General features: G+C 39.4%; 1 protein-coding gene across 2 annotated transcripts in view; it reads left to right on the top strand.

Annotated features, from left to right (window-relative positions):
- The first annotated feature begins 3,303 nt into the window (after positions 1 to 3,303).
- The window catches only part of ctnna1 (catenin (cadherin-associated protein), alpha 1), an 89,365-nt gene continuing 67,926 nt past the window's right edge, over positions 3,304 to 24,742 (top strand). The window contains exons 1-7 of one of the 2 annotated variants that reach the window (XM_033632514.2): positions 3,304 to 3,437; positions 5,422 to 5,539; positions 6,002 to 6,197; positions 15,021 to 15,187; positions 15,826 to 15,945; positions 17,804 to 18,073; positions 22,950 to 23,153. In XM_033632514.2, coding sequence (XP_033488405.2) covers positions 5,435 to 5,539; positions 6,002 to 6,197; positions 15,021 to 15,187; positions 15,826 to 15,945; positions 17,804 to 18,073; positions 22,950 to 23,153 — 1,062 coding nt within the window. In that variant the 5' untranslated portion in view covers positions 3,304 to 3,437; positions 5,422 to 5,434. Of the gene's footprint in view, positions 3,651 to 5,421; positions 5,540 to 6,001; positions 6,198 to 15,020; positions 15,188 to 15,825; positions 15,946 to 17,803; positions 18,074 to 22,949; positions 23,154 to 24,742 lie in introns of both variants that reach the window. The other variant, XM_033632513.2, reaches the window with a different exon arrangement.

Genomic DNA, 24,742 nt, shown 5'->3' with positions numbered 1-24,742 from the left:
TTTCCTCTGTCATGAATAAGTAGCTAGAAACCATGTTAATTGCTGCCATTAGGAATTAAATGAGCTAGCCAACTCACTAGGGACCAGAAGTGTAGAAAAAAATATTTCAAAACTTTTATGTTAAATTTGCATGGACATATTCCAAAAATAACCTGATCACAAGGGGTGTCGTAGTGGGGAGAAGAGAGGGACTGATTACCTAGGACACCAATGGGAGGAGGAGCCTCAAAAAGGCTGGAATGAAAAGTTTTTTTTTTTTTTTTAATGTCTAAGTAATTAGTGCCATAACTACATTAAAATCGGTTGAATAATAAGTCAAAAGACTGAACTTTGTATAAATTAGTGGAAGCTGTCTGAGGCCCTGATCACACAGAAAGTGTTTTAGCAGCTGGAGGCAGCTTTTTGTAATTGTTTTAATGAGAATGAAGCTTTTTGCTTGCCGTTTTTTTCGTTGCAACAAGCCTTGTGTTTCTGCATTCTAGGCGCCTGGTGTTTGTGCCGGAGAACTCTGAAGTCCTTGAGTTGAAAAAATTTCAACTCAGAGCAGAAAAGAGGCCCATGTAATCTCTTTTTTTCATCATGTTTTTTTCCCATTGTCCAATCAAATGATTTGAGAGGTGGGCCTTCTGTGGTGGTCACAACAACAAATTTACAGTTGAGAAACAATGGAGGAGAAACTACCCAGCAAGCAATAGTCATGATTTAAACGTATTGGCCGACTTAATTTTGAAATTGATATAATGTAATTTTCGCCATTGCAGATGGCGTGCAGTATGATATTCAATCACGTATGGAGAGTCAACAGTAATTAAAATATGTTTATCTCCATTTTTTGGACATGGTCTCTACATAGCTGTATAATTGATGACGTCTACACTTTGGCTATGGTTAGACGTCTACCAAATTTTCACTGACAGCCCAAATTCAGCCGTGATTTAGCCTAGACCTCAGGTCTTCATGTAGACGGCTATTAGACGTTTTTTAAAACCAAAAAATGCTTGCTGGGTAGGGGTAGCAGTTGCAGGATACCCAGAGCTATACAGCCTGACGATAGACAGCAGGTTGTCAAACTGTCCCTGAGTCATCCTAAAATATGCCTGGAAACGGCAATCATCAAGGCGAAGCTCCTGGACCTGTGGTACTCCCCTCGATCCACCCTCTTTTTTAGGGTGTCTGTTTCCCTATGCCCAACAAAGTATTTGCTGACAGCCTCTAGAGCCAGTACCCTCTGCATATGAAAAGCAAACAAACAAACAAACAAACAAACAAAAACAGATTTATTACATGGGAAGGTAAGTATAAGGGGATGTGATGGGGTCATAGGCGGAAATCCCGAGGGGGACAGCTTCTTTGAAAAAACGGGGAATTGTCTGCCCCCAGTATATCATTTGAGGAAACTATACAATTTTAAACTATATAATGATAAAAAAGGGCGGTACGGTGGTGTGGTGGTTAGCACTGTTGCCTCACAGCAAGAGGGTTCCCGGTTCGATCCCGGGTGTGGGAGCCCTTCTGTACGGAGTTTGCATGTTCTCCCCATGTCAGCGTGGGTTCTCTCCGGGCACTCCGGCTTCCTCCCACAGTCCAAAGACATACAGATTGGGGACTAGGTTAATTGGTGACTCTAAATTGTCCGTAGGTGTGAATGTGAGCGTGAATGGTTGTCTGTCTCTATGTGTCAGCCCTGCGATAGTCTGGCGACCTGTCCAGGGTGTACCCTGCCTCTCGCCCGATGTCAGCTGGGATAGGCTCCAGCCCCCCCCCCGCGACCCTCAAGAGGATGAAGCGGTTAGAAGATGAATGAATGAATGAATAATGATAAAAAACTGAAAGCACTTATGCCAACTATATACGCACCAGGATGCATTTAGAACTATAAAAACATTGCATCCTTCCCCCACATCTGCCTCACAATGGTTTGATCCATGAGCGCCAATAAGTAACTACTTTGCAAAAGTTCACTTAAAACAAGAGACATGTCGGACACCTTTATTTACTTCTACTGTTCAACAGAATAAAACATGTTACCAGTTGTAACCAGACAGCGTTTTGTTCACTTCATTCCCTTGCAGTTGAATCTTCAGTGTGAATGTAGCAGTCATACAAACAGCATATTTAAGTTGTCCTACATTCAGAACCATAATTACTCAACTTGTTTTGAGAGAAGCCACACAAAAAATACACGTTTTGTGTAAATTATTTTTGTTTGATTTAGTGGGGTTGTTCACTGAAGGATTTATTCTGCCTATAAACTTGCATTTATTTAGAGATTTATATTCTTGTGAAGCATTGTAGCAGAGATAAAATGAGTGACACTTATTTAATGACCACATAAACAATGATGACAAGATAAATTCAAGCTGAAACTATCTTTATTGTGATTTTCAGTCTTTGTTATAAGAAAAAAGACACCCATATTTGATGTACATTGCCATTTACTCGTCATTCTTGGTAATGCAGGTTGAACATATTAAAAACCTTGATATATGGGCTACAGTATTGATAAGGGATGCTGTTCTAAACATTAACCATGCTGGTTCCATTTATATGTGTTACAACAGTAAATTTGACTGCAACTTTGTTGGTCCCCCCCAAATATTTCTGGTTATTGTCCCCCCCAACAATGAAATGTAATTTCCGCCCTTGGATGTGGTAGTTGCCTTGCAACAATAAAAAGACGCAGCAAGCATTTTTTTACTAGTGGGATTTCATTTTTTATTTCTTTTTAAAAGGCAGTGCGGTGCACCTCACGTTTTGCACCCTGCAAAATGCTTGCTGTGTGATTGCGGCCTGAGGCCCTTCTCACTCCTTAAGGGCGAAAAGGATTCACTAGGATTTGTCTCTAACTGCAGCTAGAGCTGACTGAATGACTGCTTACATGCTGCTGGAGCACCAACATACACTGTTGTGTCTTTCCCCAAGAAAGGGAAATTGGACAAAGAAAAAAGGACAAAGAAAGAAAGCATACTGACTTTGGGGAAAAAAAAGGTGCGTGGGTGAGACATGGATCAAGAGAAAAAGAGGAAGCAGCCCATGAAGACTCCTGATGCATAGACTTTGGTGCTACGCCCCTGCTGATCATAAAAAAGCTGCTACAATTTTATATTCAGGTCCCTCATTATCTCACCCCAGGGCCCGTCATTCCCAGTGACTACTTTATTCTTCAGACTGAGAAGGTGAAACTTGTGTCCCACAGCCTGGCCTGGGAGAAGCTGCACTAGATTTATGGAAGCAGTAATTAATCCATATATGGACACATACAGTCAGTGCCACGCCCAAAACACCTCCTTGTTTTGCGGACTTGCTGTGTCCTGTGGTTGCCCTGCCCCGCTGCCAGGAAGTTCAGGAACTCGGTCACCGCCCCAGCCCCCCTCTGCCTCATCCATTGTTGGGCAATAGTCTGCGACATCGAAACAATCTTAACCGAAACTTCTCAGGTAACTAAACCGCTAAAGATCATTTGAAGCCGCTCTTGTGCTTAGTTTTCGATAGCTTTCGAGGGGAAGTACATTGTGAGGTCAGGAGTACAACTATTCTGAGTCAGCGAGGGGAGGAAAAGGGAGGAAAACTTTTGAGGCAAAGGAACTCCGTAATTCCCATTCCTCCATTTTGAACTTTTAAACTCCGGTTTTTCTGGTGGATTGTTTTCGGTAAGTTTAGAGCGTTTCCTAACTACTGTATTTATTACGTGGAGTAGTTAATTGTACTGACAGTAAAAGTTTCACGGTAAGTTTGGCACTGTTAAAGTAGCCTGATGGAGCTAACGCTTAACGTTTGTTGTGTCGGTTAGCATTAGCATTAGCAAGGTGCAGTGTTTGGCACACTGTACGTTAGCAGGTAACGTTAACTCACCGCCAGTTAAGCTAAACTGGCTCAAGTGTTGACATGACCGGTTTATGAGACAACGCTGCTTGAAAATAGGTTAATTTTGCTAATACCGGTTCTATAGCCGGCATAGTCGCTTCATTTAATTGTTATAGTGTCAATTGTCGTTACTTTGGCCTGGTGAAACCAACGTTAATTTAGGTAAAGTTAGCTAACACACAACAGGTGCAACCTAAGCTACTTAATGCCGGTATTAGCGCCTAGTTAACGATAGGTGTCCGACCCACCCTTTTGCTCTTCTACTAGTAATTAGTGTTAGTTTAAACGTGTTGTTACTGTATTGAGGACGTTTATAGTTACGACAAGGTAATTCACATTGTCACAACATACCATCTTGGCGGTGTTTCTTAGGCTAAATAGTCAAACTGTAACTTGAGGTGAGTTAAGGCTTTACTCCATCTAAATCACAGGCGGGTACCCCCTGTGGGATCTAGCTTTGTAGTTAGTTTTGTTTGCATCTGATCAGATTTTGAGATATCTCTGAGAGTTGTGCCACACCCATACAGAGGGGGGTGAGGTCATTTTCACATGCCCTGCCTCAGTTACTTGGAATAATACATAAAACAGTATTAAATACAACTGTTTCTCAGGTAGAGGTTTAAATAGACATGGTCCACACCTCAGCAAAGGACAGCAAAACTATCTGCATGTTCAGATGCTTCTAGGGAAATTAAAAAAATGTGATAAAGTGACCCTCTTGATTCATATTGGATGAAAAACTTGCAGTGGCTGAAGTTATTGTAGATTAAAGCCTCTGTGAGTAGTTGGGAAATATTTTTGTCCTTGATAGAATGAGTAACAACTGTGTTAGGCAATATGCATCCATCCACACTGCCTGGATTTTTTTTTGATTAAAAGTTAAAACTGGCTGTAGATCATAACAAATATACCACCCATCCAAATGCAAACATTAGTTAGGATTTTTAAGGTAAAATCGAAAGCACACCCACCCAGTAAATAACGGTTCAATATAACATAGTCATCATTCAGACGCTTTCCGGTGTTTTTAATATTTTGGCCTCATTGTTGAAATAGTAGGCTAATGGCTATGAATGGTATTCTTCTCATAATGCAGCTGACCAACTTTTCAGTTGAGGTCCCTCAGCCCTCAGGGCTTGCTGATTATCCGTGCCCCTTTATGTTAGATAGCTAATCAATGGAGTTGCAGTCGCTGCCTGAAAAGAGAAATCGAAAGTGGGCCACAGTGTTACTGTGCTCTGTCTTTGGCAGTCATTCTGCGAGGGATGGAGCATTGCTGGCTCAAAGAAAGACCTTAATATTTTGATTATTGTACAAACTTTTAGAGACTAGACCAACAATCTTAAAGGAAGCTTCATTTAGCAAGAAAACTTTTTTTTCTTAGCAAACTAAAAGTTGTCCTTTTATAATATACAGTCAAAGACATCTCAGATCGATATAGATATTCAGTGTCTTCAAAGACAATAATGTTCATGTTTGTTGCAGTCTATATTGTGTTTGATCATTGGATCTAAAGAGTGAAATTCTTCTGTTTTTTCTGTCCGTTTTTATCCCCAGAATTCCAGACACCATGACAAACATCAACACAGCTAACATCAACTTTAAATGGGACCCAAAGAGTCTAGAAATCCGTACTCTTGCAGTCGAGAGGCTGCTGGAGCCCCTGGTCACCCAGGTAATGTAAACACAGTGTACATTCTTATTAATAATAATAGGGCAGGGTCAGATAGCTTATAAGTAGAATGGGCTCAGGGTTTTGGTTAGAAAAATACTTTAAATACAATCATTTAAATATTATGCTAAGGCAGAGTTAATATTAATTGAATAGAAAAGGAGCTCCTCACAGCTTTACTTTTGCAAGTGATGTACTATGTTTATTCATTCATTTTCGCTTGCAGTACCTATTTAAGATTGTCATATTTTATGTCAACACATTATTGCATTATTACTTAAAAATGTTGTAGGTTGATGGCTATTGGAAGACAAGTAATTACTAGCGTTTGCTGTCAAGATAATACAGCATTACTTAAGATTTTTATGTCAGAAATGCTGCTGGCATATCTTTAGTCTGCCAAATGCATCTGAGATCCCAAAGCTGCAGTGTCTGTCGTTCAACCATTTTATAACCCCGCCATAGGTCACCACTTTGGTAAACTCCAGCAACAAAGGCCCGTCTAACAAGAAGAAAGGACGCTCCAAGAAGGCTCATGTTTTGGCAGCATCTGTGGAGACTGCCACCCAGAACTTCCTGGAGAAAGGAGAAAAGATTGCAAAGGAAAGTCAGTTCCTTAAGGATGAGCTGACTGCTGCTGTGGAAGATGTCCGCAAGCAAGGTATATTGAAAATACATATTGCAACAGTGTGTGGTTTCCAGCTTGTACAGAGTGCTTCTTAAGATAGGAGGGATGATAAATAAATCATAAGCTATGTACATATCATCTGCCCCAGTGGAAGACCTTGAAATAAGAATATGCTTCGAGCCTGATAGATTTCCTTTTGCTATGGGGTATTCAGAGAAGCCAGTTAATAGAGAGCATGCAGACAGTTCACATTCGCATCAGGCTGTACACTGTCATTACCTCGTCTTCTACCAGGATCCAATTTAACTGTGTTTCCCCTCTGTCCTGCGTTTGTTCTTGTTGCCCAGGTTAAGGTTGCTCAGGCAGTATTGGGACTTGAGCATCACAAACCTTGTTCTTTGTAGTAGCTGTGTAATATTTCCCCTCTTGTTTTGTGTTCTTCTGTAACGAAAAGGGAGCAATAGCTCAACAAAGACCATGTTCAGACCATTAGAGAGAAATAAGACCATTATGGTGAATACTGATTTATCATATGTGTTGCTTTCTATGTGCCTTATTGAGCGATCTAACATCATCTACCGCTGATGCAGCATTGGAGACTGTATATAGAACTAAATTAAAATTTAGATTGCAAGTCCATGTCAGCCAAAGCAATATGATTGTGTAATTCTTTTAAACAAATCTGTTGTTTAATCAAGGATTCCTAAGGATTGAAAAAAGGTGGTTTTTGTTATGTGTTTAACAGTCCAGTTAAGACCAAAGATTTGCATCGAGACGAGTTGAAACTTGCAACTACTTGCAATGCGCCGTTCTTCAGTCTTCTGAAAACCTGCCAGTTTGCACCAATGCAACTAGACAAGACTGCATCGTCTCCCTTGCAACAACTTTCTGAACCTTGGATCTGATTATGATCTGTAACGTCTTAAAATATGAATGAGAATAGTGAAAGTGAGATACTTGCTACAGTTGCATTTTTTTGTAGTGATGAAATGGCAAAAAAACATTTACAGAACAACCTATACTTTGGATGGACCGGTTTTATAATAAATTTGCAACCACAATTTAAATAACATGTATTTTCATCAGTCATTGTGAATGTGTGTATGACATGGGCACATAAAGTGAGCAGCAGCAATGAGCCAGCATCCAAGACCAACATACTGTGAGGACAGAGACCAACATATGTGTGTCCAGCCGCGGTGATCTAAATAAGTTGGACTTGGGCTCAGTGGGGTTGGAAGGCTGTTTTCAGAGAACGCCACAGCAAGTTAACATGTTGTCGGCAGTGAGTTTTATACTGACTTGGCCAGAACACTTTGCTACAGGTTGATTAGCTGTTGAAACAGGTGAGGTGCCTTGAGGTTCTAAAACCAGTCGCCGGCGACTTGGCAGGCTGAGTCGCAGGTGAACACATGAGCTGTTTACGCGACTGCAGCTTTTCTCTGTAATGCTCTAAAACGGTTTCGTTCTTGTAGAGAATTGTTGATCTGAACTGAGCTTAATAGTTTCTTTTGGATGTCGTGTACTGTATATGATGTTCAACATCAAAAAGATCAGTTGTGATTTACATCTGTAATAGGAACATTTTCCTTATGTCCAACCATATTATGCAGCCTTACCCTGTATCACTCAGCCCTGCAGTATAATTATACTATAATCATCATATTATTATATGAACTTGCCATCAAGTTTTTTTGTTTGAGCGGTATCTGACCTTTGAGAGACACTTGTCAGGAGCAGAAGCATATAGTCAGCTTGATTAACTTCTGTCATCCCAAACGAGTGGCAAAAATGCGCCCTTCCTGGATCTTTGTGTCAGCCTGTAAGACTTAGTAGTTTGTAGTTTCTGCAAGCTATTAGTTATTTGTCCTGATGATGACAAACTCAAAAGTGAATCATTATACACTATGGGGTTTGTCTCATCCATTTAGATTATTGAATGAACGTGATGGTGGTGGAGATTTGTCTGGCATTCTGTGTGTAACATTATCTGCTGGTTTGCTCAGTGGAGTACCAGTTCATTGTGTGACAGAATGAACAACTTGCGCATCTCACGACCAGAATCTACCATCAAATCATCAGCCAATTACCCAATTAAATAACCATTTGGCCTGCGATAGCGGATTCCATCATTTAACAACCTGGAAGTCTCATTTATTCCTCTCTGCTTTAGATATCTGACTGTCTTTTGACACACTAGCAGACCACTGAGACCAGGGAGCTATGACTTAAGGGTGGCTGTTATCACCTTGTGAAGCGACATCTGTGTCACTGTGTCTTTTCTCCCCAGATGCCCAGCGAGTTAGATGTCCCCCGCTCCAGCTATGCTCTGAGTAGTTGGGAGGTAGATGACATGTAGCTAGATAGCCTGCGCAGTGCTCAGTGCCCAGGAATGTTACTGTAGTTGTGGTAAGCTGTCACTGGGCTGGAATTCACAGACTGTTGTTAGCTGGTGCCTAGGCCTGGCTGTCAGCTATGCCATGCTGCTCAGCGAAGCGTGCCTAGACTGATAATACGGCTATTGAGTAGAGTAACACCCCCCACCCCCTGGATTCAGAGAGCATTTTCCTCCCAGCTGTGGCTTACCAGCTGTTTAAAATGGGAGAAAAAGTATCTGACATGATCATTAAGAATGACTGCGTTTACAATGCATGTTCAAGTGGCAAGTGGACCAAGTTTTTCTACTTGGATAATTTGAAATTAGTGGATGTTTTTCCTCAGTTAACATATTTTCTGAATATTTTAAATCCTACTTTAATCACCATATACATCACTAAAACTAGTTGACATTTCTAAACCCCTTTTAAAAGACTTTTTCTTTACGCAGCTCTCTCTGTCTGCTCTTGTCCTTGTTCTCCCTATCTTGCCCTTCCCTCCCTGTCTGTGTCTTTGTTGTCCTGCTGTTTGGCAGGCTTATTGTGTGATATACATTTTAATCATTTCATCATGCACTTGGTGGGCCGCAGGTAAGCGGTAGATGGATGGAAGTTTATTAAAGGAGCACTGATCACTATCTGCCCCCTGAAAATGGCCTTATTGATTTTGCTCACAGTGGGGAATAACAGCCTGAGGGTGCGGACTGTGTTTGAGGTCCGTGTTGTCGAACATTTTGGCAAACTGCTCTAGGTCTTTGTTAGAGTAAAATGATCAGAATCAGTGTAAGATCTCTGCTCTACGGGTTTGATAGTGTGACTTTTTTTCGAGTTCAAATCTTCACTGAATTTGTAAATGAATTGCAAAATGCCCATTTAAAACTGCAGTTTCTTTACTGGAAGAGTGACGGAACAAATGGCTGATTAGTTAATCAACAAAAAGTAAATGACAGTTCTTTATAATTAATTCGTCACTGAAGTAATTTTCTAGTAAAAGTACAAAACAACACTTGAATCTTAAGAATTTGGTGGTTTACTCTCTTTCATATCACTGAAATTGAAACACCATTAGCACTTTTGACTATATTTCGGATCTCATGGGGGAAGTTGCTTGATTGATTAGAAGATTGGCAAAAAAATAATCCACAACTATTTTAATTGGTGATGAAATGGTTCAGTAATTTTTCAGACAAACTCACCAGACATTTCCAGGTTCAGGCTTCAAATGTGAGGATTTAAGATGTTTGTTCTTTACCTACAGTAATAATATCTTTTGGATTTTGGACTGTGATTGAATATATCAAGATATGTGACATAAGGAATAAGGCAAGTGGTTTATTTGAAGGAACCGCATTTTAAAATGTGATGGACAATGTAATTGTCATCATTTTAAAATCTGAAATACTTCAGACATTTTTCCAAATTGTTGTGTACTGGATAGGGTTTTTTTTTTTTTACATCCAATGTGTGATGATGACAGTTGCTGCTAATGGGGAACTGCTGAAGGCACAGTCACCTCTGCCTCACCCATTTTACAGCTGTGTTTTTCAGTTTGTCTGACACACTAGACATGTTCAAACGTAACTTAATGTAGCTGTCTGCACTGGCTCCGTAACAAAGTGTCTGTTTAAGCTTCATGTAGGGCTGGACAGTATATCAGTATCATATTGATATTGTGATATGAGGCTGGATATCATCTGAGATTTTGGATATTGTTATATTTTGATGTCATTTTCTGGTTTTAAAGGCTGCATTACAGTAAACTAATGTTATTTTCTGAACTTATCAGACTGCTTTAGCTGTTCTATTATTTGCCTTTACTCACTTAATTATTATATCCAGATCACTGATTATTATTATTTTTTAAATGTCACTGTGTAAATATTTTGTGAAAGCACCAATAGTCAACTGTACAGTTTTCTGTCAATATCTACATTGAGGTATTTGGTCAAAAATATCATGACATTTAATTTTCTCCATATTGCCCATACTCTCTACTATGGAGAGTATATTCTCTTTATACATGCACAGGTAAATACATTGATTTTTGTACTGCTCTGTGCACAGTGTCAGAACTCACCTGAGCATGCTGCACAGCAGTATTTTGGCTGAACAGATCCACCGTAGACAGCAGCAGAGATCAATCTTTGTTTGCTTATTTGTTCTTTCTTGTGTGAGCATTTCAGTTCAGGTGTCTACAAAATACTTAATATGCATTGATGTGCTGACAAGCTCAAATAGATATTTGAAGCATACATTCCAGGGGTACGATAAGGGAGATTGTTATACTGTGCCATCAGTGAGGATTCAGGATGGCACCATGAAAAGTTTCCTATCAAATGTTTTTAAATCATTGCTGAAAATTGTATTTTACTAGGTAACTGCTAAGCATTCCAAAAGCTGACGAGTTATTCGTTTTCATAACACTGTGATGTCCTGAGCTTTCAAATCTTGTCATCCATAGATGATAGGAACTGCAACACTGCAATTACACATGTTTTTCTCTGGTTGGTATGACTGCTTGAACACATCCAAACCTCTGATTGTTGAGTAAGTGGCTTTAGAGTTTCAGTAGGTAATTGATGAAATGTGCAGTCATTGAACTAAAAGGGCTAGTGGGCATACATGATGCTGGTGTTAGCGGAGGTTGGTTGATGTGTGTACTAGCACAGCAAGCAACATTTATCAGGGTTTCTCACAGGTTGTCAGTTTACTTACCCCAAGGAGGGGGGCTGCTGATGGCTTGTTATTGATGTTTGATTTACTGAGTAGATTATATTTTTTTCTGACACTGAAGTCTCTCAGTCCAGTCAAGCCTGTAACATTGGGACTTGTTAGCTTGCACTTATACTGATCAGGGGGTTGCAATTTATACAGTCTCAGCTACTGATTCAGGGTGACTTGAAGGGGCACATATTTGATGTGTTGTCAAACAATAAATCTTGATTGTAATTGAAGGCTTTATTACCAGTAACCATCTTAATGTAACGTAGTGCTAATAATTCATACAGAAGGAGTTAAAAACTATTATCATATTTCTTAACCATTAAGAATTATTATTCATTATGTTAATATGTCCACTGTTGGATGCACAAAATAAGTCATGATATTCTTACTTGACAAACAATGCTTACATTAAAGTCCATAGTACTACTACAGTGGTTGCAAGTTGATTATTCAACATAACATTTTTTTGTTAAGTTCAGTCTTTTTTTTCTTTTTGAGAGTTTGATACGAAGATTTATACCACTCTGCACATTTGGCATAAAGGTTAGAAGCAGGGGGAAATGGCTAGCTTGGCTAAATCCGGATGTTCCCATGAAAGTTACAGGACTGCTTCAGCTGTGAAGCGACCATTTGTAAATCAGTGACTCACTGCATGTTACCTTGAATTTGTGAAGTAAACCTTGTTTTTCTCCCATGCCTCCACAGTGAACGAAAAATCCAAAAAATGTGAACATTCATCATGCACCGGAGGCCATAGGGGGCTGTGTTAAACAACAGCAAAACCTCTGTTTACAAACTCTCACACAACTCGTGGTATAATTCAAGTCTCATTTATACAGTAGTATGCTCAGTAGTTCCCAAACGTGCATTTTTGTGAAAACATCATTTACATTATTAAAAGAATGTTTTGATACAGTTTTACTGCCGTTAAAGGCAGCCTCTAATTACCTCAGTTGCATGAAGAATGCAAATGTACAAACTTGGTTGCAATACTATTATTTAAATACAGTGGTTAATTGACAAATCCCAATTTCCAAAGCAAATGCTGATGCTTAGATAGACTTCACATTGTTTGCGAGTTAGCATCAATGCAAGTCGACAGATCGATTTGAACATGGACAAACAAAGGTAGATGTGCTTTAGAATCTGCAAATTATGTCTGCTCAAGTTGACCATGTTTCTTCAGTGCAAATATCTTATTCTAAATTCCATGACTCAATGAATGTTAAGACACGGGGGCAGAAGGGAGATGGTCCAGAGGAAAATAACAAGCTGAAGTACCTGATAAATTTAGAAATCAGTCTTTCTGAGCTTTCACACATACAGTTGCCTTTGTTCTCACAGCAAACATCAGCTGTGGGAATTGTCCATTGACTGCTTGTGGCCCAGAACACACAGAAAACATTCCAGAGGTCAAAGCCAAGAAGTCACTTAACGTTGTATCTAAATACAGCTTCCTCGTTATCTTGGAGTGACAGAGTACAGTGACACTTTGACATCGAATGAGAAAACACTCTACAACACTCAGCTTAGTCTGCATCGTTCACATAGCCAGTTTATAAGATTGAGTTTATATTGCCATCCATTTTTCAGTGTTGCCTCTTTGGTTTATGAGATATTGTGCTGCAATATTTTGTTGCATCCGTACTTATAACATATAGTTCCTTTGAAAGCACCCATAATTGTCTAAACTGTCTACCCTGTTTAGTTCCGTGGTGGCTGGAGTCAATCCCAGCACACATTTGGTAAAAGGGGAAGTACACCCTCTATCATAACACAACTTTGTAAGCAGTGTTGTCAAAAGAGTAGAGCTGCTCTACACACGATTGTCATAGAAACAGTATTAAGCTAGATGGTAACAACTGATGAGAATGAATGAACCTTGAATTCGTTTTCAGTTGTCTTACTTTTTCCAGTGCCCACCTCATCGCTGTAAGAAAATGATTCATGTTACAGCTTGTCATCTTTTTTTGCTCAGGTCTCTAAAGAGCTGTACCAAATCATAGGAGAGTGGACAAGATAAGTACTTGTCTCTTTTTGGCTTTGGATCTCCAATACAGACATAGCTGTTATAAGGCATTTTTTGGAGTTTGAGTTTGGCTGTGTCTTCACAGAAAAAAAACTACTTACGGATTTACTGTCTTGTTCATAATGTGAGCTTACAAAGTCTATTTGTGTGCCCAGTCAACTGTGCAGGCCCATCCAATGTAGGACAAAGCACGGTGCTGGACAAACCAGACAGTGAGCCTTTTGTCGTGGCTTTGACCTCTTTTTTTTCCAGAGGGCTGTGTGTGCATGTCTGTGTGCAAGCACAAATCATTACTGGACATTGAAGAGAGGTGTGTGTCTTTGTAGTTCTGTGTGACACTTGCTGACCCTAAGCAGACAGGGGAAATGCGTCAGTCCGTTGCTTCCCTCCCGCACACTCCTCTTTGTTTCAAATGAAGGCTTCTGACGCACTTAACTTGTAGCCTGGAACAGGGTGACTACTCTCAGATGTCTGCTGTCAGTCCCTGTAGACAACTACTACTACGACTACTACTACTACTACTACTACTACCAGCACGAGCAATAAAAGTGTTCTATATGTAAAGACTTTTGTTTGATTTAATGGATAACAAAGAAAAGAAGCTCACTGTATTGAAAAACACTTTCTTTGTCACTTTGTTGAACATTAATATATGTATTTCTTTATCACAACTTGTTGGGGAGGCACATGCCCACATAATTAAAATATTAACAGCTTCATAGTAGGTAAAGCTGGGTGATATGCCTATAAATAATATGCAATATTTTTAGGCTACATAGCCATACATGATATATATTGAGATATTTTAAAATCTCTAAACTACTATAGAATACCAAAACACTAAACTACCAAATAAACCCCAGTTACAGTGAAGTTAAAAAAGTAGCTGCTGTTATATCATAAAACTAAAGCACTGTTAGAATAAGTTAAATGAAATACTGTAAAAGGGTTAAAGAGTACTGTTATAATAAAGTTAAATTAAGTATTGAATGAATTTGTGGTGTTGTTAAAATGGAATAAATCAGAGCAGAACAACTGATGCTTTTATTCTGAAGCAGCTGAATTGACTTTGCAAATGTTGATTTTTTTTTTGTTTGCTGTGAACTTGAAGCTTCTGGTATAGTTGTTGTTCGCAGTTGGTGGAAAGTTGCTGCTGTTAATATGATGATTTATTCATTCTGAGCAGGAAGCAAACTCAGAGGTCTCAGGTTTATATATTGATTGTATTGGTAAGTTGCACTGGTGCTCCATGGTTGCAACTAAATAGAAGAAGTTGCGGTCAGGAGTCCTGCAAATACAAAAACACATACCTCACCTTCTCACACTATTGCCCAGAAGAGAGAGGTCTGGATGGGCTAGAAGACTGCGTGTGACATATTATGTTTGTTAGTCTTTTTTTGTGTGTGTGTGTCTGTGGGAGAGAGAGAGCCAAGGGAAGCTAGATGTTCTCGGTATAGTCATTTTATACATCCTATATGGAATAAGCTGCATTACATGGAGTATAACCAATAAATTGCCAGTCCCTAATAGTAGGATATTTGTTCTTCAATTATCGCAAAGGTGGTAACACTACTTTTTACAGCCAACCATGGATTAAGTTCACATTTTAGCACTCTGAAAGCTAGTTCACAGTGCGGTTTCAAACTGTTTTTGAACCAGTTTTCATTAGAAGTTTGAGTGAAAACCTCGGAGTCACAGCAGATGTTTTGTTTTGTCGCTCATCCTCAGGAGAGTCAATGCGTCAGGCTTCTGGAGAATTTGCAGAAGACCCCTGCTCATCTGTGAAGAGGGGCAATATGGTTCGTGCTGCAAGAGCCCTCCTGTCAGCAGTCACACATCTGTTGGTGCTGGCAGACATGTCTGATGTCTACAAACTTCTGCTGCAGCTTAAACTGGTGAGATAGAGTCTTTCGCACATTATACATTCATTTTAGAGAATAAAATTTCTTCACTTGATAACCAGTGCTGAACGTTAACACGAGCTGTCTGATAATGTCTAGAAAGGTCTCTGGTAATGTATTTTTGGGTATAGCCTGATTTGTAAGATGATTGTAAGAATCTTTAACCAAATGGGTCAGATTTTTGGACTAGCTCTTCCATGTCACAATGTCATCAGCAGTCATCCCAAATTTTAATGCTTGTTTGGACAGAAGAAGTAGGTTGTATTAGTCTGAATTAATGTTATTGAATTTCTTTTAAATGTATAAAAAAATGGTCTTCTGTTGGTCTGTTTCAAATGAGTTCACTTAAAATTTATATTTTTTCAGCTGGTTTTACTCATCTTGAACCCTAAAATGACAAGCCAGAGCAAATTAAAATCATAGCTTGATTGCTTGGCTTGATTTGAGTGCATGTTTTTTAGCCTTAGCTCACACCTGGACATTATAAAACTGTGTAAATGTTTTGCTTTTGAGTTATATTTTGTAAGTTATAGGTTGATATTGTCCAAACTAATGATTCAGTATGTTTCAATTTGCTGACATACAGTAAAGAACTGTGTTTTCTCCCAACTTTTTCCACCTACCCTGCTCAGGTGGAGGAAAATCTTGTGAAAGTGCGTAACGCAGGAACAGAGCAGGACCTTGGGATCCAATATAAGGCCTTGAAACCTGAGGTCGACAAGCTGAACATCATGGCGGCCAAGAGACAGCAGGTAATGTACAGTAAGCAAAAAAAGAGAGACAAGGTCAGATCGTGGGAGCAGAGGAGTCCAGTAGATTTAATTGGGTTGGGAGGTTATTGGATACCTGAATGGGTGTTAGTGGTCATGGCACTTAAAACAAAACATGCTCTCCAACCCACAGAGCAAACAGTAAGTAAAACAATGACAGAGAGTAAGCCAGGAGAGTGCCTCACGCTTTTGCTGGACGATTAGATGCAGTAAGCATGAACAATCTTCTTATTACCAATTGCAGTGAAGTGGGCCGGGAGTGCAAGAAAGGAGCATAAAGGCTTGACTCTAAATGTGACAAAACCCATTTCCTTGTGATGAGAAATGGCACATCGTTTATCTCCACTATGCTATAAGTGGCAGTCAACAGTAAAGTACATTTCATGATGCATTTTCCAGATGAAACTGCTTCATAAGATTCTTGGTGCAGATCCAGGAGATGCACACACCTGCTAATTACTGGAAATGAAGAGAGCTTCGTGAAAGGAGCTTTTATATCGAAATACTTGTACTTATCACCATTATTTGTCAAGATTATCATCAAGTTAACAGCAAAGGATGCAGTCTATATTTTAGTAATATTTTTAAGCCAGCCCTCATGCTGGCCTTTGGTATACGTCATGTGTGGATGTTTTAGGTTTTTCTGGCTTAGCATAGGACTACTGCAGTGAATGGTGGTAGGACTTAAATGTTTAACGCCACTAGTTTTACACAATACTGCCATCAAAACAATGAACTTGGATTCATTATGGCTTTTTCTTTATGGTATGCACATTTTTAAATCATCAAAAACATTAAAACTGGAGCCTTGTTTGGAAATGAAAATGAATGTGAGAGTTTAAAATGTTCTCAGTCAAACTCTGACCTACTACGCATTGACAAGCTGTGTTATAATACAACTTAGTGGTGGGAATTTTTCAGACAGCGCTCTGGAGTGCACTGTAAAGCACTGTGTCACTGAGAACAATATTAATGTTTAATATGCAAACAAAAGCCAACACTAACTTTCACTGCTGAACTCCTTCCAGTTTATAAACTCCATCCAGACAATTTCTTAGAGATGGATAATAAATATGAGGAGTTTTCTCCCAGTTGTTACGTCATACTGAAAAATTTATTGAATTATGTAATTGCATCGAGTCAAAAAAGTTGAAGCAGTGATAAGTAGCTAATACTCATTATGCACTTAAATAGTATCTGCAACTGCAAAATCCACCCTGAGACTAGACAGTTGTTGTTCTCAACACCACCCCCTCCCCTTAAATGGAAAACTTGCCAGAATGATCACTGATTATCTTGTGAGGAAATTGCTTTTACTTGTAATTGCGCTTTTTTATGGATTGCAAATATGTTTAACCAAAGTGAATGCAGAAAGTAATGGGGCTTAAAGGCTGTTTTTTTTTCTTAGAGCATGTCTCAAGCAATAGTGGAAAAAAGCCCTGGGAGTGTTCCATTTGGAGGGGAGGCTTTCGTTTTGTGTATGCAAGCTGGTTTTTTTATGCCATAAATCTATGCCAGTGATCACTATCTCCTCTCCTCTCTTCTGTGAAGATGTATTTGCAATATAATGCTGAGGTCTGAAAAGCAACGCATTAATTTGCAAAGGCATATTATAATGGCCTGATTATGACTGTGTTGTTACCGCAGGGGACAGAAATAAATCTGGGTCATCCAGAACAAACTCTGTCACACTTAGTGTCTCCATAAGGGCATGACAGGCCCATTTTGAATTTAAAGTACATTACCACCCAGCCCCTTGTAAGTATTCCATCCTCCAGTTTAACCCTTTATCAATTTTTATCCTTTTTATTTAACTTTCCTTTTCATCTCATTCTGCTAGGAGCTGAAGGATGTCCACCACAAAGACCAAATGGCTGCTGCTCGCGGGGTTCTACAGAGGAACATCCCCATGCTGTACACAGCGTCTCGTGCCTGCCTGCAGCACCCTGATGTGGCAGCCTACAAGGCTAACCGTGACCTGATCTACAAGCAGCTGCAGCATGCAGTCTCCGGCATCTCCAACGCCGCGCAGGCCACCGCCACTGAAGACTCAGCACTCAGTCAGCCAGCAGGGGGTGGAGAGCTTGCCTATGCCCTCAACAATTTTGATGTAAGTCTGATGAATGGCTAACAAGTCACAACCCTTTTGCCTTTTTTTTTCACATGTCCAGCCAGACTTCCAGGTATATGCCAGACTTTAATTAACACATGGATGAGGCCTTATTCAGAAAGGTTATAGTTTGGTCAGTTTTTTTAGTTTCCAGAACTTACCCAACTGAATCATAAAATGACCAAAACCCTGGAAGGGCTCAGGGTTAAAGTGGAAAATTAGGATGAGATATGTGGACAAATTGGGACATGGCTTTGGGGTACACTGAATGTTCTTGAGTCACTACTACTTCATTCCTTGATTTGCTTCTATGTCAAATGAAGGAGATTTAGGCAGCTCTAGTGCTCAGAAAAAAATGGACTGTACTTATAAACACATCTTATAAATACCTTGATTAAACCACTTGTCAGCTGGTAGCTATTGAGCTTTGCTTCACTGTTGCTAGGTCGGTTGGCTCTAAAGAATACAGCTGAAGTATATTTTAGTCTTCATTATTAGAGTAGCATAGCAAACTGAAACTTAATATCTGCATTTAGGGAAGCGGTGAGTGCATACAAGGAACTGTCCTTATGCTCCAAACAAAAGTGGACTTCATTTTGACGTTTAGCACAGGGAAGAATTACAGTATACTAAAACACCTTGCATGTTGCTGTCTAGTCCCTCTTATATTCATGCTTAAAACTTTTAATACTCTGAAAGTCAGTGAGTGTTATCCAGTGTTGACTCAAACTATATCCAGCGCTTTCCCTAAAATCCACAGTTGATTCAGATGAAATAGTTCTTAGCTTTTTTTGTTTTATTTTGTTTGATTTCTTTTCTCTATTTTCCTGCACTTGCTCGCTAATCGTTCATGTAGTTGTTATTGGATTAAAACTGCCTTTAGCTTCAGCATCTAACTTAATTTTTAAGATCATAGTCAGTAAAGGAGGGCTTAATATTAATAAGAATATGAAACTAAAAAGGTATATGAAATGTACGACTAGTCATCATAATATTGACATGAAACAGCATCAAGATAGCAGCTGGATAAAACATTGAGCTAATCACCTTAATGCTGCCTGGGGTGATAAATGCAAAGATGATTAACCTGATATTATTTATTTCTAAGTGCCACTGACTTCCATCAGATTGCCAGACATCTTTTTGTTTACAGGAGATTTGTTAATATTCAGACAGCTTCCAAAGACTTCAAACAAATCCACAATGAGAAATTGGCATCGGAGTACAGTTTTTTCAATTGTGCCCTCTCTTTCTCTGGATGCATATGACATCTTGCGCTGATCAGCTATTTAGTCATTTATTAAGTAGCAAAGTGTAACTTGATGTGTTAATCCTGCAGTGACATTGTTTGCCATGTGACTGATGCAATCTGCATGCTCATGATTTACATGCCCATAGCCATATGATGCACTATTTAATTACTCATGGCCTTTTGTAGACATCTTAATGGTAGTTATTGCAAACCAAGGATTTTCTGTTGGTGGAGGTTGGGGTAAAAGCTTGTATTTGTTTGGTGTCAACAAGAGGAGAAACAACCTTTGTAGTTAATGAATGTTTATAATAGTTACTTAATGATAGGATCTCAAGCAATTAACCTAATGCCTTGTTTGAGACATGTAATTTGCATTTACATGCGTAATTCCTCTTTGGACGTTGACAACATGACTGCTGTGATTGCATCTATGTGATGTCATGTTCCACGCAATGCTGCTCCCAAAGTGATAACATGGGCAATCATAACATGTATTGGACAAGTTAAATTTGTATAGTATACCTACATAAATTTATAGCTGGGGGAGGCAGAAATCTGGAAAAGCCAAAAACAAAACAAAATACGTCAGATTTAAAAACATCCCCTTCTCCCGCGCCTCTTATTTATCCTTAGCCCCTACCACCAGATGACCAGGGGCATAATTGCACTCTTCATACAGTAACCCACTGTTTCCCATACACTGATTTATGTAATCAGCCCTTCCGTGCCCCACTCTGTCTCTCTCTGTTTATCAGACCACAAATGAGACAAGAATTAGCTAGCTAGCCACCCCTGCTTGCTCCCTGCCACTGTAGATTATTCCCCTGGGAGGAGAACAGGCAGCAGGTTTGTAATGGGTACCAAACCAAAAGCCATGTACTAAATGGTTCAATACGAATACATGTATTGTTACACTCCTAATGTGCACGCACATCTGCATTAGTAGAATAGCGCTCTCTCTGTAATGACCTGTGATTGGCCAGAGTATTGTCAGAGCCTGAAACCAGCGCCAAGAGGAGGTGCAGAAGTCGAGTGTTCTCTCGGTCCACTTGAATTACATTATGTTCCAAGTTAATTATCTGATATTTGCCAAATAAAGCCAAAATTATACTGCCTATACAAGCTTTAAATATTGATAAAGTATTCTATGGTATTCTTGCCTCCGACTTTGAAGTGTTTTAGCATGTATTAATGGGTATAACATAGTTAAAATCTTAAGTCACACACCAATATGCTTTGCCCTGTTTCTTTCAGTAACAATGCTTTGGCCCACTTTTTGGATTCTCCATTTTAAGTCAGTAGCTTTAAGCAAGACTAATAAAAAATTTCCTTAAGCTAAGCTTTTCAAGTATAAAATGTGGACTATTAGGCAGTACTCGTAAGGCGCCCTTCATCAAGTGAGCATTTCTTTACAAAGTAGTCTCAGTACTGAGTGTTTACAAACATGTCTTTCAGCAAATTTATATTTTTAGTGCATTGGTAACCTGATGGCCGGAGGAAGGCAAAGTTTGTGTACTCGATATTGCTGTTTGCTTCACTCACTGGACCTTCCTGTTTCAAGTTTTTGTATTCAGGAGTGGACTGATGGCTGGCCACTTAGGCTTAGTGGATTACAGTCCAGGAAATTTATGTCACACTGTTAAAAACTACAAAAGCATTTCACTCTGACAGATGGCACGCCAAATGATTAATCTACATAAAACAAGTGTCACCAATGCAGTCTGTCAGAGCTGTTGCATCAGTGAGTATTTTACAGGTAGTCATGCAGAAACTCACTCCCCCCCAAAAACTCAGACGCAGGCCTTTTCCACACTCGCTCCTTTCTGATGCCCAATTCCAAGTGCAAAGCAAAAATTAGCAAATGAGTCAACCCCCCCTCCCCAATTCTCTTTCTCTCTCCCTCTGTCTCCCTCTCTTTCCTCCTCCGTGTCTCTCTCGTGTGCCTGTTGCCATGGTGATATGACACGCAAGCAGAGGAGGTCAGATGAGACGGAATGGAGGGGGCTGGAGGTGGCTGTGATAGAGGGCGGCCTGCCTAATAAACCACAATTCTAACAGATGAATTGTTGAATATTTTTGTAGCAATAAGGCATCTGCAAAGGCTCAGAGTTTGTTTGTCATTGGGGAATTGGCTTCCTTTCTTTGGCTGTCACAAGTGTCATTTTGATACCTTAACCCTCTGCAGCACCTCTCCAGCATGTCAACTAGTTGCCTCTCTCAGCAGGCTTGCCCCTGTGAAATCAGACATTTAAGTGTTCTCTCTCATCCTGCAGATATACAAGAGAGGACAGTGCTTTACTACAGCACTTCTGTGACTCAAAAGAAAGGCAGCAAAGGCCATAAAATCAAATTCTTTCACAAAAGGGAATATATATATTCATAAATATATAATTACATATTCATAGGCACATCTGTTGTTTTGAAATGGATCTTGTAGTCTACACTCCAGACATGGCACTACTGCTTTCTTTTGTGATTCATTTATCAGGTCTTATAGAAGAACTTTCTGTCGCTGTGTTATCATTCCAAAAGATTGGTTTGATTTTTTGACTTGTTTTCTCTTGTCTTGGCACGGAAAGAGTACCTTTTGAAGCTGTGTTCATCTGCAGTAAGTCAAAAAAATGATTATCAGCAGAGCAGAGGAGCCTGCGTAGTCTTACAAAGGATAGGGGAAAAACAGTTCTTCACCACTGCTAATTTTGTTCTTTGTGAAATAGACTGTTTCTGACTAAAGTTTTTGGATAAGCCATTTTCTTTTCCTCTGTGTGGCACAGATGAAAAAGAGGACAGTCCTGAGTTTAATTTGGAGAAGCTAGTTATGTTTTTCCACAAGCCAATAAAGTAGTTTCTCAGCTAAGTGTGTGCATTGCATTAAAACAGCGTAATCTTGGAAGGCTAAAGTATTTCAGAGCTGTGTTATTTATGCTCCTCTGACGACAGACTTTGTGCTCAGAAGTGTTTGTTTCCTGTTTTCATGCTTTTGTTTATCAGGGTTATGTTTGGATAAAGGACATGTTGCCTTGGTTATGAATTTTTTGTTAGCTGTTTCTTTTTTTGGTCCAACATTGTGCTGTGTTACAGAAAACACTGAAAAACTGTTGATACTGTTTTTTGACAAGACTTGTTAGAATAAGAGCAAGTGGGTTTGTCATTTAGCTTTTTCATTTGCATTAATTTATTTGTTTAAATCTGTTATCTTTTGTTCTCTGCGTGTTAATGTTTGAGCGCTTTATGACAGACATTCAGCTCTTAGTATTAAAATCCTTACATTTCTTTATTACCCAGAGGTGACATCAGTCTCTGTCAGTTGTGGGGCAGTTTCATTGAACTGAAGGCAACTCTGTGACCGATTGTACCTTGATTCCCTGGTCACCATACCATAATTAGTCAAGAAGTGGTACATTATTTCACCACTACTAGAACTGAAAGTCATTGTCGTCTGGCCTATAGACATAAAAGAGTCTAACACACTCTTCCCTTCAGATTTTCCAGCAACGCTGTCAGTCTTGCAAATTATCCCTCCCCTCACCTGCCACATTTCTCCCTTTGTCTTGATCAGTGTACTGTGGTGACTTTCAGCATTTTTGTCCATGTGTAATTTCCCCTTTGACCCTTTCCTTACAGAAACAAATCATCGTGGACCCCCTGGCGTTTAGTGAAGAGCGCTTCCGTCCCTCCCTGGAGGAGCGCCTGGAGAGCATTATCAGCGGTGCTGCCCTCATGGCCGACTCATCTTGCACACGTGATGACCGCAGGGAGCGCATAGTGGCCGAATGCAATTCTGTGCGCCAGGCTCTTCAGGACCTTCTGTCTGAATATATGGGCAATGTAAGTGTTTTATCTTTTCTACCTGTTGCCACACTCCACCCACATCTGTATCTTACACACAACAACAATCTTAATAAAATTTTAGATGTGCATTTTGCCTTAATGCGACTGTTGGACAGCAAAATTTGTGAGTTAAAAAACAAACAAAACTCTAAAAAATAAACCACGAGGTTTCAAATTCAGCTTACAAAAAATAGAAAATACAGTTAAGTACAACTTTAATGTTGAACCCAATAAATAAGCACTTTGTGATGAAGTTAACTTCCTTCACAAATACTGTCATACTTCTGCAAAGAGAAATCCAAGTAAATCGTAGCACTTGTTTGTAAAAAATCCCTGTGAAAAAAATCATGATTAGATTTGTCATACACCTAATCACGTATCTCGCTTTATGTCCCAAAAAAGGTCATCTAATTCGAAACCAATTCTGTTTCTGCCCAATAATTACATGTGCAGTTACACCTATTAGGCTTGTCAGGATAGTTACGTTATTAACTTATCTAGGTCAGCAAATATGATCGCAGTCATGTCCATATATTGTACGATGTTGCCCTTGTGTTTACATGTGTGATTACTTACACAAGAATGTCATTAACATGATGCAACGCCTTAGCTGAATGAACAAAAAAACTATGCTAAGACACATTATGTTGTCATTTTTGGTTGCGCTGCTTCCTCGTCTGCTTTCAGTGTTAGAGTTTCACCATGGGCAGGGCTCAAGCATCTTCTTCACACACACACACACACACACACACACACACACACTTACGATTAAAATGGCATTAAAGTACTTACCGTGACCAGCCTAACACTCAGAACTATGTACTTATCCTACCTTTATTTAACCTGTGTTGAGAGAGTTAGAGTTGTTTTAGAACAAATGAAAGTCCCGCTCTCAGGTCATTGTCATGATAATGGCACCATCCTGCCTATTACATGATTAATCTATGGAAATTAACATTGTCACTGTGCCCAGAAAAAATTAAATGAACAGGGCCGCAATCAACAGTGTCTCTTGGTAATCAGGTCTTTGTAGTTTACATATGAATTGACTCAGTGAAATTTAACTTTTGTCATTGTTAGGTTGTATAATGCTCAAAAAGTAATGAGCTAAATTTAAAAAAAGGCTCGGGTATGAAATATATGGTGTTGAGTATCGAGAGCAAGTATTTATTGTAAGTCAAATCATAAATTGGCCCCACATGTTGGGCTCCCTGGCACACTCTATCGCCCTTGTGTCAGTTTTACAGGGCAAGAAAATGGTTGTGGGTACCCTTGGGCACACAAAAACAAGACCTTTTTTTAGTAAGTGTTACTATTAAGCAATTAATATCTAAATTTCAATGATTTGTTCATTACAGTGCGTACTTTGTAATATTCTTGATTCTGTTTACAGACACTTGTACTTCTCAGGGCCTGTGCTGCCTCCAACAAGCTGCACCTATCGAATGCTTTAGGCTATAGTTTGTCAGGTTAGGGCCATAGCTAGGGTTAGGCACTACAAATTCCTGAGTAAAGACATGGGGGTTCTATACTGAAGAACACAGAAGAAAGTCTACTTGTGAGTCTCAACCCAGGGCCCAGAATTC

Source organism: Epinephelus lanceolatus, chromosome 7 (genome assembly GCF_041903045.1).
Source record: "Epinephelus lanceolatus isolate andai-2023 chromosome 7, ASM4190304v1, whole genome shotgun sequence".
NCBI lineage: Eukaryota > Metazoa > Chordata > Actinopteri > Perciformes > Serranidae > Epinephelus > Epinephelus lanceolatus.
The sequence above is the reverse complement of the archived record's forward strand: the minus strand, read 5'-3'. Positions and strand labels throughout refer to the sequence as shown.